We start from the raw sequence: 14,993 nt of genomic DNA, 5'->3' as shown, positions 1-14,993 counted from the left end.
AGGCTGGAATGGGGAGAGTAGGGGGGTGGGGACACAAGCTAGGAAACTATTATAGTACTCTAGGTGACAGGGAACTGAAAGAAGAGAGTGAATGTCAGAGAAATTGCAGAGGTAAAATGAATATTAGTTGGCCACTTACCGAATGTTAGGGATGAAATAAAGATTATAAGCATGGGTGACCAGGAGAATTATACTATTAACACAAGCAGAGAAGTCATAAAGAGGGGCAGGTTTCAAAGGGAAGGATGAAGAGTTCAGTTCTAGCCATTTTCAGTTTGAGGTGGTTATGGGCTATCCAAATGGAAATGTCCAGTAGGTAATGGAAAATATGGCTCTGGATTTTGAGAGTTACCTGCTTTAGTGGCTGTAAGTCAAGCCAAGAGAGTGCTGGAGAACACCAAGGAAGAGGGTGAAGACAGAAAAGAATCAAAGATGCCCCAGATCAGGACACAGAAGTGGAACCAATTATAAGGACAAAAAGTAGTCTCAGGGATAGGGGGAGACTCAAGCAAGTGCTGTGTCACAAAAGCCAAGAGAAAGGCGACAGTCAACAGTTTGAATACTACAGACAAGTCAAGGACAATGAGCACTGAAAAAAGGTGATGAGATCTGGCCATCAGGGAGGTCAAATGATGAGTTGGAATAGAATAATTTCAATAGAATGGCAACAGAGGAATCCAGATTGCAAGAAATTGAGTGCAAAGTGGACTGCTGGAAGCAGTGAATAGAGAGAGACTGCTCCTTTGTTAAATTTCGCAGCCAAAGGGAAAAGTGAAAAGGGCAGCCTGAGGGGAAAGGGGAGATTGTTATTTTTGTCTGTAGTATGTCCTTTTGGTTTTTCCAGAGCCAGTTCTGGCACAGTAGTCCTTAAACAGGGCTGCTTAATATTTGTCACATGTACTCCCATGCCTTTTTTAAGTCCAGCTTTCCTCTTTTCTCTGGATCCTGTGCTTCAATGCTTCTCCCTAAGTAGATGCTGCCAAGGTAGCAGCAGAAGAAACTAAATGCTAGTCATTTCAGGTGAGCCTTTTTGGAAATCTTCCAACAATTATTACAGAACTGAGTGCAACTCCTTACAATAGGCTGGACAAGCTTGTGCTAAAGAGGAGCATTAAGAGAAGTCTGTGGCTTTTCTACCCCTCACGGCTTCAGACCTCCAGGCCTCTTGGAGACAGAAGTTGCCTTGACACAGTAACAAAAAGAAAAGTCAGGAATTTTGCCTCAGTCCTCAGTGGGCATGTTTTTTAACATGTTTTTTAAAAATATATAGATCTTTTCCCTTTATCTTTCTTCCCCTTAGTATCTCAAAGAGAAATCAATGGCTGCTGTTTTTTCGAGCAGCTTGGCAATGAGTCATCATCAAATGATTTTTTTTTAAAAGGCATCACAAGGTTTAGAAGGAACCAGTTTTGATGCATAAGCAAAAGCCATGGGACATGGGGCAGTAAAACCTGCTTCCCAGGCCCTGGAAGGTTACAAAATGGCTATAATAGGTGTGGAGTGGATAAGGAGAAACAATAAGGTTTTTGCCAGCCCATCTTCTGGGGAAGTGTTCTAAAGTTTCAGAGTGAAAAATCTATGCTGCTGCTCATGACAGTTTGTTTGTTTTGTTGTGTTTGTTTTAAAGTGCCTGCTTTGTATGAGGTATTGTATGTTGCATTAAGGATACAAGGAAGTATGAGACACGGTTCCCCCTCCCTCAAAGGGCTCACAATATCATTGGGAAGTCATGCCATATTTGTAAAAAGACAACAATACAAGGCAGTATTTGATAAGTGCTGAATAAATGGTACAAATAGTAAAGGCCACAAGAGTTCAGAGGAGGGAACGATCCCCAACAGTCATCAATGGGCTCCCATAGTTGGGACCCCAGATATGCTCATTGGAGGGCTCCTGGTCACTGCCACATTTCACGTCACGCTGTCGTCGCTGGGAGAGATAACTGAAGTTTCAAACTCTCTCAGACTAGACCTTTCCTCTCCATTGTCACTGTCACCAGCACCTCACACTAGGATTCTCTATGACACGTGGCATCCCTGGGTCCAGTCTCTAATCCTCTCCTTTCATCATGTTTCTTTCTAGCATAAAAACTTACAGTTGTTTCCTATTATAAGAACTCCACACACCTCAACTTGGCTTTGAAGGCCCTTCATAATCTAGCCTCCACCTTATTGACTGAATCATTTATCTAACTTTATTTTCCCCTAGTCTCAAACACAGACTCTTTGCTCTAGGTAGACAGTCTTCCTCATTGTTCTCCCCAACTGGTGGGGGGACGGGGAGTGAAATATTTCTTTGAGCAAATAATACTTTGCAACTCTGAAGTCTTTTTTCAAGAAGAGCTGGAAATTTAGTCCTTTTCTTATTTCATCCACTTAAGCTCTTCCTTTCCCCTACCCTCTGGCAGAAGCACACAGCCCAAAGGAAAGCACCCCTCTCCACTGAGCTCCCTTGCTCAACTCTGTATTTTAAAAAGCCGATGCAACTACATATGGCTGGCCCAATTTATCCTGCTATCCTCTGTTGAGTTCGCATTAATTTTAAATCTAACCCCTTTAGGGCAAAGGCCACATCTCTCCTTTTGTATCTCTAGTGGTATTCAGATAATATCGGGCACAAAGTAGGTGCTCAATAAATACCTGTGGATTCAGTGGTTTAGGTTGGAAGGATTGGAAGGAAGAAGATTCAAGGAGGAGGGAAGAAAAAGGAATGGCCTGAGAAAGAAATTTTTAAAAAAATACAGACATCAGAGAAGTCAGCCCGTTGAAGCAAAAGCCAGTAACTTTTCCCTTTGTCAATGTCTCAAGGCTGCTTTCTTATTCAATAGTAGCACACACAGCTCATTTGCTGAGCTGTGGAAAGGCCAGGGAATTCCTTTTATAGCAGCTAAGCAGCACAATGCCTGATACATACATAATATGAGATTAATAAATGCCTGCTGACTTGAGTTGAACCATAATTTCAAGTTACTCAGGAAACAGATTCTTTTAAATGCCATGTAAGAGCATACCTTTATAATGAAACTCACAAGGAATTTTTCCTGTACACATCACTGGCTCCAATTCAGACATGCAAATCTATGCCATGACAAGGCCCTGTCATACACACGGTGAAATCAGCAGTCTACCCAAACTCCTTCTATAGGGTATCACTGACATGGCAAGGACAATGAGTCATGCATAGTAGCAACAACGGATTTTAAATTGATGAGAACTCAACAGAGGATGGCTGCATAAGTTTTGCCAGCCATATGTAATTTCATCTACTTTTTTTTTTTTTTTAGTGAGACAATTGGGGTTAAGTGACTTGCCCAGGGTCACACAGCTAGTAAGTGTTAAGTGTTAAGTGTCTGAGGCTGATTTGAACTCAGGTACTCCTGACTCCAGGGCCAGTGCTCTATCCACTGCGCCACCTAGCTGCTTCTCATCTACTTTTTTAAGATACAGAGAATTGAGCAAGGGGGCTCGACAAAGGCTGGTGCTTTCCATTAGGCTGCATGTTTCTACCATAGGGAAGGGAAAAGGAAGAGTTCAGATTAAGTGCATAATAGGAGAGGGCTAACTAACGTTCCTTCCAGTTCTTCCTGAATCAAATCTTCAGAGTAGCAAAGAATTTATTTAATGATATATGTGAATTCCCCATGTCAAAATTCAAATGCAAGTCCAAAACCACATTTCAAACTGTGGAAAAACTTTTTTTTTTATTAGCTCCTACTGGGTATTATCTGTACCTTTCCTCCCATTTATTAAAGCAATTTATAAAGCATTGAATGTAGTTACACCTCAGTGAATTCCGCTGAAGAAGGAGCTGATTTTTTTAATGTTAGTGTTTCCAATCAACTTTGGGATCAAAATCTTTTCAGAAAATTAAACTATGTCTACTAGTCCAGAAGAAAGTTTTTCTTGAAGAGCAACGCTCACTCCCACCCAACAGATATTTATCAAGCACTTACTGTGTACACGGGAAGGAGGGAAGAGGGATGAGAGCTTAAAAAAAAAAAAAGCCACTGTCCTAGCCCCAAAGGTTCCTGTAGTAATTTTTTCAGTCAAGTTTAAATCAGTCCGTCAAGTCCTTTTCATGTTTTGTGTTTTTTCCCCCCTGGTTTCATAAAAGTATAGTTGTGAGATGTATTTTTGAAGTTTTTATAAAGTATTTTTCTTATTTTTGCAATAAATGAACAAGTGAAAATCTGTTAAGCATGTACAAACATTTTAGTAAATGAAACTGAGAAGGAGAAGCAGGTTTGCAGTTAGCAAGGTTTTCAGGCATAAAGTAAACTGCTTCATTCAAAAGGGAAGGAAAACATAGGAAAATGAGGGAACGATCTGTTTTCTTTCGAGGGATATTTGAACGATGAAATAACCAACCATAACTCTAGATGATGAAGTACCTCCTAACAAAGAAGTCTCAAGGTACAAAATGAGTGTTGGATGTGGGCAATATATGTATTAGTTTTGCTTAATTATGCAAATGTGTTACAGGGGTTCCCTTCCCCCTATTTGGGGGAGGAATGTTGAGGGAAAGCTCAAGGTTAGCAATAGCACTGCCCAAAAAATAAATAAATAAAACTAACAGATAAAAGAAAGTTATTGAAGCATTTTAAAAGATGCATAGAAACAAACAATAGGAAGTTCAGAAGGAAAGAGATGAGTAGGACAGCTTTGAAAAGGAATAGAAGGAAAATTACTATATATTTATAAAGAAAAACAAGTTTTTTAAGAGGTTTCCAATTTCATGTACAATCTTCATTAGGTGCTCATTTTATGTGTTTTGCTTTTTAACTCCAGAAAAAAGAAAAGTATCAAGTTTGGGAGAGGAAGGTTTTTTCCCAACAAAAAATGGTGCTTATTAAAACATATTGCATGCATGGATGTGTAGAGCCATTTCATTAACTTTATGGTTTCTGCAATGGGACAGTCATCTGTTTGTTGTCTATGTGCAGGAAAAGATAATCAGTAATGGAAGAGACTCGCAGGAAACCAGGTCAGAAGAAAGCCATTTCCATTTTCCCTTTCTGCCATTCTCACATAGTAAAAAAGACCCTAAAGGAAGATTATAACATAGAAAATAATTGGATTCTTCAGCTCTGTCAAAGAGACTGTTTAAAGAAAGCATAAGGTTTAAGGAAGAGAGAAGAGGTCAATAATATGTTCTTCAAAGTTGCTTCAAAATAAATCTCACCTCTGTAATCCAAAGGTGACTAATGGTAACCAAGGGAACTCAGAACCTGCAAAGGGAAAAGAAACACATATATTTTTTGCAGCAAAAACAAATGCCTGTCTCACAAAGAGCTGTACTCTTACCTAAAAAGCCTAGCTAATATATTTCCAGGTAGGTCCTGAGCATAACTAGCACACGTAACATCTATAAGTTAATTAAGTTGCTGTAACCTTCCTTACCGTACAAGCCTCACAAGGGCTGACCTTATGAGGGGATTTTTCCACTCTCAGTTATTTTTAATTCTAGGGAATATTTTAAAGGTTCTTTTACAGGTCCCAGGATAAACATCTTGTCTCAGATTCTACTTCCCAAGCCAAAAGACCCAGGAGGTAGAGGAAGAAGTTTACAGTAGGGTTGCTTGGACTCTTAAAAGTAGCAAAGGAAGAGCTCCAGTTGTACTCTGCTCTGCAACGTTGTCGTTGAGTTGTTTCAGTCGTGTCTGACTCTTCATGGAACAGAAGCAAACAGGGTTAAGTGACTTGCCCAGGGTCACACAGCTAATAAATAAGTATCTAAGGTAGAATTTGAACTCAGGTCTTCCTGACTCCAGGCCCAGCATTCTATCCACTCTATCCTTATTTCAGCTGTTAGTAGAATCAAATCTATTACTAAGGAAAAAAAAAAAAAGCACCCAAAACAAACCAACTCTAAAAAAACAAAAACCCAGCTCCAACTTACTGAAAATCTCTTTATTAATGTCCCTACCTTCACACCAAAGGGCAGGTAGGTGGTGCAGTGGATAGAGGAATGGGCCTGGATTCAGAAAGACTCATCTTCCTGAGTTCATAGCTGTTTGCCTCAGTTTCCTCATCTGTAAAATGAGGTGGAGAAAGAAATGGCAAACCATTCCAGTATCTTTGCCAAGGGTCACAAAGAGTTGGACACGACTGAAATGACTGATTAACAACCGAACCCTCACCAAACAGGTCAAAACTCTAGGTAAGAGGACAGAGGCACAGTATTACCCATAAAGCTGAAACAACTGCATAGATGAAGCTACTTACTGTCACTGGAGCACTACCTGATAAAGGGATATAGGAAATAATCCTATCATTAAATCTTGCTCTGTTCAATCTTGTTCTTCTGAGTGCTGAGGAACTTGGAGTCACAGGACCTGAGTTCAAATCAAAGCTCTGCCATTTATTACCTGTGTGACCCTGGTTGGGTAAGTCATTTCGATTCCTCCTTTCTTAAATGAAAGGGTTATTCTAGATAATCCCTAAAGTCTTCTAGCTTGTAAACTAGAATCTCTATAAGCAATCTGAGCCAGGATACTTCCCTAGTCTCTTCTTTTACTCTGCCTCCAATTCCTTCTTTTTCACAAATGTGTGCTTCATATCACAAACTCCACTCAATAAAGAAGGAAGTCTATTTCTGACTTCTTTATATGCTAGCTAGCAATGGAATTACTGAAAATAGGAGTATAAAAGGAAACTTTTTAGTAAAGGGAATATCATGCCTACAGCAAACTATCCAAGCTTCCAGATTCTACTTTGTTGACTAGAAAAGAAAGCACTTTTTTGGGGAAAAAAAAATTCACTGCATTTGAGAAACTGAGGAAAGGGAAACTTCTACTCCAGTTAGAGCTGTGGTTTGTAGGCAGAAGTCTTAACCTTGGGGTAGGTTTCAAGCGGGTCTGCAAACTTGGTTGCAGAAAAGAAAAAAAACCACACCTACATCTTTATTTCATGATAATTGGTTTCCTCTGTAATCACATACATTTTTTAATGCATTTTAAAATGTCATTGTGAGAAAGGGTCCATAGGTTTCACCAGTCTGCCAAAGGGCTCCACAACACAAAAGATGTTAAAGGCCTCTGACTTGGAGAATAGTCACCTATTTCACATACTCGCTGAAAAACTCATTACTTGAAATTTTGTCTGAGAAGAAAGAGACTGGGCTCTATTCAGTACGAACCCAATGTGCCTGCCTGACTACAATTACTCCCTAAATGCTTTATGTTATCAATAAATCTTTGAAATTTGATGTCACATTTTTTTAATCTAATCACTACAGGGCATCATCCTCCCATCAGCTTTCACTCAAGTTCATCTGTTTACTTGATAGAAATTTATTTAATTGGGCCCCAAGTGACAGAGAGTGAGATACAAAAAAAACAGGTCTTAAAACGGTCAAGTTGAAACTCTACACGGGGGACACTGCTCCATGGGCCAACACTTTCAGAAATTATCTTGTCCAATATCATTCTATAGCCTATTTGGCTATTTGGCTAGTAAAACTAAGTGAACCCACCTGGGAAGTATCACACAATCTGCTGCTCCTGAATAGAGTACTGTTACCTACCCTGTCAAATTGTAAACCACAGCAGCAGATATAAGCTGCGTGGGAGCCTTGAGCAACTTTCCATCAAAGACCAAAAGGGCACTACTCAGAGGGTCACAAGGATAAGCCTACAACTCCTACCTTCTCAGCTAAATATATACAAAAGCCACAGAGACCAGTCCTGCCCTCTTGTTTGATCTCCCAGGGAGGCTACAGGACTGTAGGTGGCTCATAGGGAGAAGGAATGGAATACTTTTTCTTTTAATGTGGGCCACAAAGATCCACTTTAAAAGCTTTTTTAACATCCCCCTTTCTCCTCCTAAGTGGTGGCAGCTCACAGAATGATAGTCCCAACTCAAGAAATGTACCTCTGAGGCCCAGAATGCTGGCTGATCTGTTAATCTGGAGAAAATTAGCTGAGGCATATATTTTATAGGTCATTGAACTATTTCTGGTTTTCTGTTATTCTTTTCTGCCTGGGAAGGCATTGCGCTCTTAAACATTTAGATGTCTTTTATTTGAGATAGAAGGGAGGAAAGCACATCCCTAGTTATATGTCACTTTTGACCTGACAGCACAGAGAAATGTCCTGAATCAGAGAGATTTAGCGAGATAGAGAAAGACAGGGGCTTTGCCTGCAACAGCAGTGTGGTTCAGACCAGTATCACAGGAGCCAGTGATTTTAAGAGGAACACAGTGATGATTCAACAGAGAGACAACCCTCAGGAGGACTGAGGCAGGATGGGCCTATTCCTTCCATAGAATACAGGATAAACATTTAAACTTCATGAGTACAGAAGCACCTTCATCACAATTTGAGATGGCCTTGAAAATTCACCTTATTGAATTTTTTCTCCTTCATTTTTTTCTTTTCTTTTTTGGAGAAATTGAGTTTTTCCAACTTCTCATATACTTTGGCAAAAAATTACAATGATAGAGAATGCCTTTCAATAAAATTGTTGGAAGTTCCTATTGTATACCTCTCATCCTGTTAGGCAAGGAACTTAAACAGCTAATAAGCATTATTGTTTTAAGTTTAGGTAAGCAGTAAAGCATATTTGTAATTCTTGAGATTCTTCTTCTTATTATTATTATTATATCAGTAGACCTGTGATTTCATCAACATGGAGAAATCCAGGTGTGGAAACTCCCTCCAGTGATACATCCATCTCTCCTGTAATTTACATTTGTATAGAGCTGCCTTGATCACTGACCTACCCATGGTCACGTAACTGATAGATGTAAAAAGTAAAACCTGAAACACAGGTCTTCCTGACTCCAAGGCCAGCCCTATATCCATTATACCAGCTGCGTCTCGTTACTACCACTACAAAAGTTTGGGTTGATGCCTTTATTGGGAGTGTATTTAGTACAACATTTTTAAAACTCAAGGTCAAATAGTACTTCATGTATCTTGCCAGTGTTTTACACAAGCATGAGAGAAACAATTCAGAATTCTGAAAAATGTCACTGGAAAGCTCCTGTAAAAAGTGTTTTTTGTATGGACAAAAGAGACATCAGCTTGTTCATACAGTTGCCTAACATTCCCTTATTGAGAAGGGCAGAGAAACTTGACAACAGATATTCCCAGCACTGGCTAACTCTCACAAATATTATCACTGGATCCATCCTGTTCCCTCCCACCTTTTCAAATGAACAAATGGGAAAGAAAATGTCTTACCTTGTACAGTGCCACTCGATGGTCTCCTCCTCTAGAAGAATTTGATAGAGAGAAACAAGAAAGTGATGCAGCACATTAGTATCATCTTCACAAAGCATTTGGGTACAATCATCAATATAATACAATCTAATAAGCACTTATTAGGGACCAACAATGTTACATACATTCTGCTAGGTGCTATCCAAGACATGTTGATGGAAGAACTTTAACCATTATCCATAATTCAGTGATACTCTACTAGAGGGAAACTCACAGGAAACTCTTTTTTTTTTGGAGGCAAGCAGGGTTAGGTGACTTAGGTCACACAACTAGTAAGTTTCTGAGGAGATTTGAACTCAGATCCTCCTGATTCCAGGGCCTGAGGTCTATCCACAAACTATTTTCTTTCAATTGTATTCAACATACACTTTAAAAGAAAACTGCATGGGCAGCTAGGTGGCGCAGTAGATAAAGCATGGGCCCTGGAGTCAGGAGTACCTGAGTTCAAATCAGGTCTCAGACACTTAACACTTACTAGCTGTGTGACCCTGGGCAAGTCACTTAACCCCAATTGCCTCATTAAAAAAAAAAAAAGAAAACTGCATGTAACAGAAATTCAGTTTCATAATCCAATCTTCCTTTTCTGTTCTTCATACGTTAAAATGCTTTTGTCAAGTCCATTAAAAAAATGGAAGCCACAGAGGTCTTCAGGAGCCCTCAGTAAGGCTCTAAGGCCACAGAACTTTGACACAGGGTTCCCTTACTCTACATATAGGACCCTTCCATGTTGAAAGTAAGTTTGAAAGCACCTCAAAAGTAAGGGGGTATCCTCACTGTTTCTGGCCAAAAAGCATACACAGGTGTAGCAACTCAAGAGTTAAGAGATCTCCCCTGGGCACTTCTGAAGCATACTGTAGATCCAGCAGACAGAGGACACTCTCTTGCCCCTCCATCTGGCCCAGGGCCCATGGGACTAAAGCCTCCCTGTCAGGCAAACAGGCCAGTTTACTGGTAAAGTTCACACCTTCAAGTTCTCTACCCTATTTGGGCCAAGTCTGAGTCAACACTGCAATGTGAACAGTCATACTGTACACTGAAAGAACCAAAGTTTGTATTTAATAACTGAGGCAACTGCAGAGACTTCAAACGCACACATGGCAGAAAGCAGTCTGACAACTTCCCAGAAGGACTTCAAAGTCGAGATCAATTCCCAAAGAAAAATCCAGCAGGCTCATTGCCCACTCTTAACCTATCAGAAAATGGCAGACTACTTTTTCAGATCACGAGAAAGCTTTTACAAAAATGGTGTTTGGGGCTCATTTAAGAAGCCTTGGGGACTAGATGGCACCTGCCTCTTCAGCTAACGCCAGACTGGCCGGCTTGTTTAGGGGTGCAGCCGCAGCAATAGCATCCACATCTACATGCTACTGCTTTAGCAAACTCCAGTTTCAGGAAAGAAACATGCAAAAAGTTATGAGAAGGACTTAGCACAGCATATTGTCAAAAATGGCCTCGGGGGAGGGGGTGGGGCAGCTAGGTGGCTCAGTGGATAGAGTACCAGCCCCAGAGTCAGGAGAACCTGACTTCAAATCTGGCCTCAGACACTTGACAACTTACTAGCTGTGTGATCCTGGGCAAGTCACCTAACCCCAATTGCCTTACCAAAACAAACAAAGAAACAAAAATGGCCTCAGAGGACTGCAGGGTTTTTGTTGTTGTTGTTGTTGTTGGCTTGTTTGTTTGTTTGTTTTAAAAATTCACTCACTCAAAAGGAGCAAACCAACCAAAAATAGTTTGTTTCCCATCCCCAATTAAAAAAGAATGGCAGGTTCTGCACAGTATCATCAACATTGAGTGCTGATCTACTGTGATGGACTATATTCTTCTCACCAATGCAATGGCACAGAAGAGTTCCAGGGAACTCATGATAGAAGAGGATCTCCAAATCCAAGGAAAAAAAAAAAAAGAACTGCGGAGTATAGATGCTGAATGAACCATACTATTTCTTTTGTTTTTGATGCTGTTTTTTCTATTTTGAGGTTTTCATCATTGCTCTGATTTTTTCTCTTATAACATGACTAATGCAGAAATATGTTTAATGTTATTATGTATGTGTGTGTGTGTATATGTATGTATATATATATATATATATATATATATATATAACCTGTATCAGATTACCTGCTGTCTAGGGGAGGGGGGAGGGAGGGAGAAAAATCTGAAATTGTAAAGCTTGTATAAACAAAAGTTGAGAACTATCTTTACATGTAACGGAAAAAAAATACTTTATTAATTTAAAAAAAAAAAGAATGCCAGGGAAGGCTAGGGTGGACACTTTTGTTTTTCTTCTTTAAAAAAAAAATAGCACAAATATCATAGTTAAAGCATATATTTCAACAAGGAAGAGATCAGGTAGGTCTAAGGACTAGGAAAACTATTTTTGCAAAGTTCCATTTCAATCAACAACCATTTCATTTTCTATAAGTATTGTGTTGAGTGATCTAAAACACCACTTATATCCTAAGACTGGTTTCCAAAAAGCTCATGAGAAAAACTCACATATATATGGCACTTAAAAGTTTGCAAAGGGGGCAGCTAGGTGGTACAGTGGATAAAGCACCCACCCCGGATTCAGGAGTACCTGAGTTCAAATCTGGCCTCAGACACTTGACGCTTACTAGCTGTGTGACCCTGGGCAAGTCCCTTAAATCCTGTTCGTCTCAGTTTCCTCATCTGTAAAATGAGCTGGAGAAGGAAATGGCAAACTACTCCAGTATCTTTTCCAAGAGAACTCCAAATGGAGTCACAGTTAGATACAGCTAAACCAACTGAATGACAAAATCCCCATTTTACAAATTTAGAAACTGAGGCTGAGAAGGAATTAGGTGATTTGTTTGGGGTCATGCAGCTATTAAGTGTCTGTGGTGGGACTGGAACTCAGGTGTTCTGTATTCTAAGCACAATGCTCTATCACACTATACTGCCCTTCTCCTGAAGGTACAGTAGTTGTCAGGAGAACATGTACTTTTTTGTTTCCCCTAATTCTTTCTAGGGTATTACAGCCTGAATTATGAACACAGACTGTTTAGTCCGATGACCTTTTAGTTTTGTAATATGTCCTGGTCAATTGTCGCAAGACATAGTAACTTGGAAGAACACTGACTGTATTTGCCATCTTTTTCCTATGATTTCTCCTAAAATACATCTTTTTTTTCCAGATTATTTTCAAAAAATTAAATCTTATTTTATCTTAAGGTCTGAATTTGCTCCCTCCCAATGCTCTCCTTTCCCTCTCCACCACCACTGAGGAAAAAAGAACCTGTTACAAACACATACAGTTAAACAAAACCAATTCCCAAATTGGCCACATCCAAAAAAATATAGACAATTTTTTTTTTCAAATTGCATTCTGAGTTCTTTACCATTATCATGACTTCTCTAGAATTTTATTTGGTCATTGTATTGATCAGAATTCTTAAGTCTTTCAAAGTTGTCTTTATAGTATTGTTGATAATTCTGTGTAAGTTGTTACCATGGATCTGCTCACTTTACTTTTGTATCAGTTCATATAAGTCTGCCCAAGTTTCTCTGAAATCATTCCTTCCATCACTTCTTAGAGCACAACAGTATTCAATCACATCTTCATACCATAAATTGTTTTAGCGATTCCCCAAATGATAGCTACTCCCTCAGTATCCAATTCTTTGCCACTACAAAAAAAGATCTGCTATAAACATTTCTGGATTATAGCAGTTCTTTTTAGTGATGATTTTCCTTCTCTGTTCTTTTCTTTTACCCTTGATTCTCTGAATACTTGGGTACTTTGATCAATGGGAATCACCATTGGTGAAGATGGACAGCATTTATACTTTATCCTGGTGGATCACTGGAATTGTAAATGAAACAATCAAATGTTGTTCACTAACATCTCTAAACCCCGCCTCCTCCCCACGAATGCATGACTCTCATTTAAAGATCACAACATCCTTCTAGCTCAATTTCCTTCATAGTTCCCAAGTTCCTGAGGCACTAACAAGGCCTGTTTTCAGTATGTGAAAACATCATGATAGCTTTTGCTACTCTGATATTCCTGGAGTTTTCCAGCTCTTCTCAATCTAGTAAATGACAACCTTATCAATGAAAATAAGATTTACACTATATCTTATATACACTACTCTCCTGACAGCCAGGAGTTAGCATCACTGAAGGAATCACAGAATTTCAGAGTTATGCAGAAACTCAGAGACCATGAAGGCCAATCCATACCTGAGTTAAGAATTCCTTTCTCAGGGGGCAGCTAGGTGGCGCAGTGGATAAAACACTGGCCCTGGATTCAGGGGGACCTGAGTTCAAATCCGGTCTCAGACACTTGACACTTACTAGCTATGTGACCCTGGGCAAGTCACTTAACCCTCATTGCCCAGCAAAAAAAAAGAAAAAAAAAAAGAATTCGTTTCTCAACATATCAAATGTTTGTCTTCTTCCCTTCTCTAAAACCCAAGTCTTCTGATCTCAAAATTCAGTGTTCATATAGCAAAAGGTCTTATTTCTGGGAACAATGTATACAGAACACTTCTGCCCTCATTCATGAATTCCTCTTGCTTTCCTCCTCTCCCTTCCTCAAATTCAATCTCAAGTTGAAGGACTGGTACTTAGTTAACTGAGTCTACTGCCTACTGCAACAACCCCTGATAGGTAAAAATAGAGTAGTAACTGGAAAGGATGTGAATGACAAGTAGAAAAAAATGGCCTGAACACAAAAGAAACCTTTCCATGCCCTGCCTTTTAGTCTTGTGGGTATGGAGGCAATTGGGTCCATTTGAATAACATGTTGCAAGTCATTCCTGAATATTAGATGTCCGGGGTCCTACCACAGACGGTGAAACTCGCCATGGGAAAGCAAACCAGAGCTGCCTTGGAAACAAAGGGCAACCAACACTGTGCAGCAAATAGCAAACACTCCAGTATTTGTATGGCTGACCAAGGAAGACAGGAGCCAAGCACCCCATCTATATATGGCAGAATCCCTTGTGAAGGAAGGGACTTTGTATGAACTGATGCAGAATGAAGTAGAAGCATACAATCTCAAGGATTTCTATAAATTAATGGAGAATGAAATGAGCAAAACCAGGAGAAGAATTTATACAATAATGACACTGTAAAAACAAAATAACTTTGAAATATGTAAGAAAAATGATCAATAGAATGACCATACATAATTCTCAAGGACCAACGATGACACATGCTTTGTATTCATTTAAAAAGAAGTGATGGATTTTAGGGTGCAGAGCAAGACATATTCCTGTATACAATGAGGGAATTTGATTTAATTAAGGCTATTTATTACCAAAAAATTTTATTTTTACTTTAATTTTCAATGGGATTGGGGCAGTGAGAAAAAGCTTTCTGTTATTTTTTTTTAAATAGGTGGGGGGGGTACTATAGGTATGAAATGTTGTAAGCAGTTTCAGATGAAGTGAACGTATTATTAGTTTTATTTAACTATTTTGACATAAGAGACCTCTCAGGAAATAGAAGTAATCTGTAAAAGCAAAATGTCAATAAAACTTTATTTTTTAAAAAGCATATCAGTACTCCGTTCCCTCTATTTCAAACTTTATATTGTTTCCCTCACCACCAGCAAGGTGGCAAAAGGGACGGAGCACTGGAGAGGGATCAGGAAGACCTGAGTTCAAAATTAGCCTCAAACACTTATCGTGTGACCCCAGGCAAGTAAATTCATCTTTCTTTAACCTTAGTTTTCCTATTTGTAAAATGAAGATAGTAACAGCACCTAACCTAGAGTTTGTTAGGATAGTGAGATAATATT

At 39.3% G+C, this 14,993-nt stretch overlaps 1 protein-coding gene across 1 annotated transcript in view; it reads right to left on the bottom strand.

Moving 5' to 3' along the window:
* Window positions 1–14,993, bottom strand: part of ABHD12 (abhydrolase domain containing 12, lysophospholipase) — a 155,084-nt gene that overhangs the window by 17,776 nt on the left and 122,315 nt on the right. The window contains 2 exon segments of the mRNA XM_043984474.1: window positions 5,182–5,227; window positions 9,185–9,215. Coding sequence (XP_043840409.1) covers window positions 5,182–5,227; window positions 9,185–9,215 — 77 coding nt within the window.

Source organism: Dromiciops gliroides, chromosome 2 (genome assembly GCF_019393635.1).
Source record: "Dromiciops gliroides isolate mDroGli1 chromosome 2, mDroGli1.pri, whole genome shotgun sequence".
Lineage (NCBI taxonomy): Eukaryota > Metazoa > Chordata > Mammalia > Microbiotheria > Microbiotheriidae > Dromiciops > Dromiciops gliroides.
The sequence above is the reverse complement of the archived record's forward strand: the minus strand, read 5'-3'. Positions and strand labels throughout refer to the sequence as shown.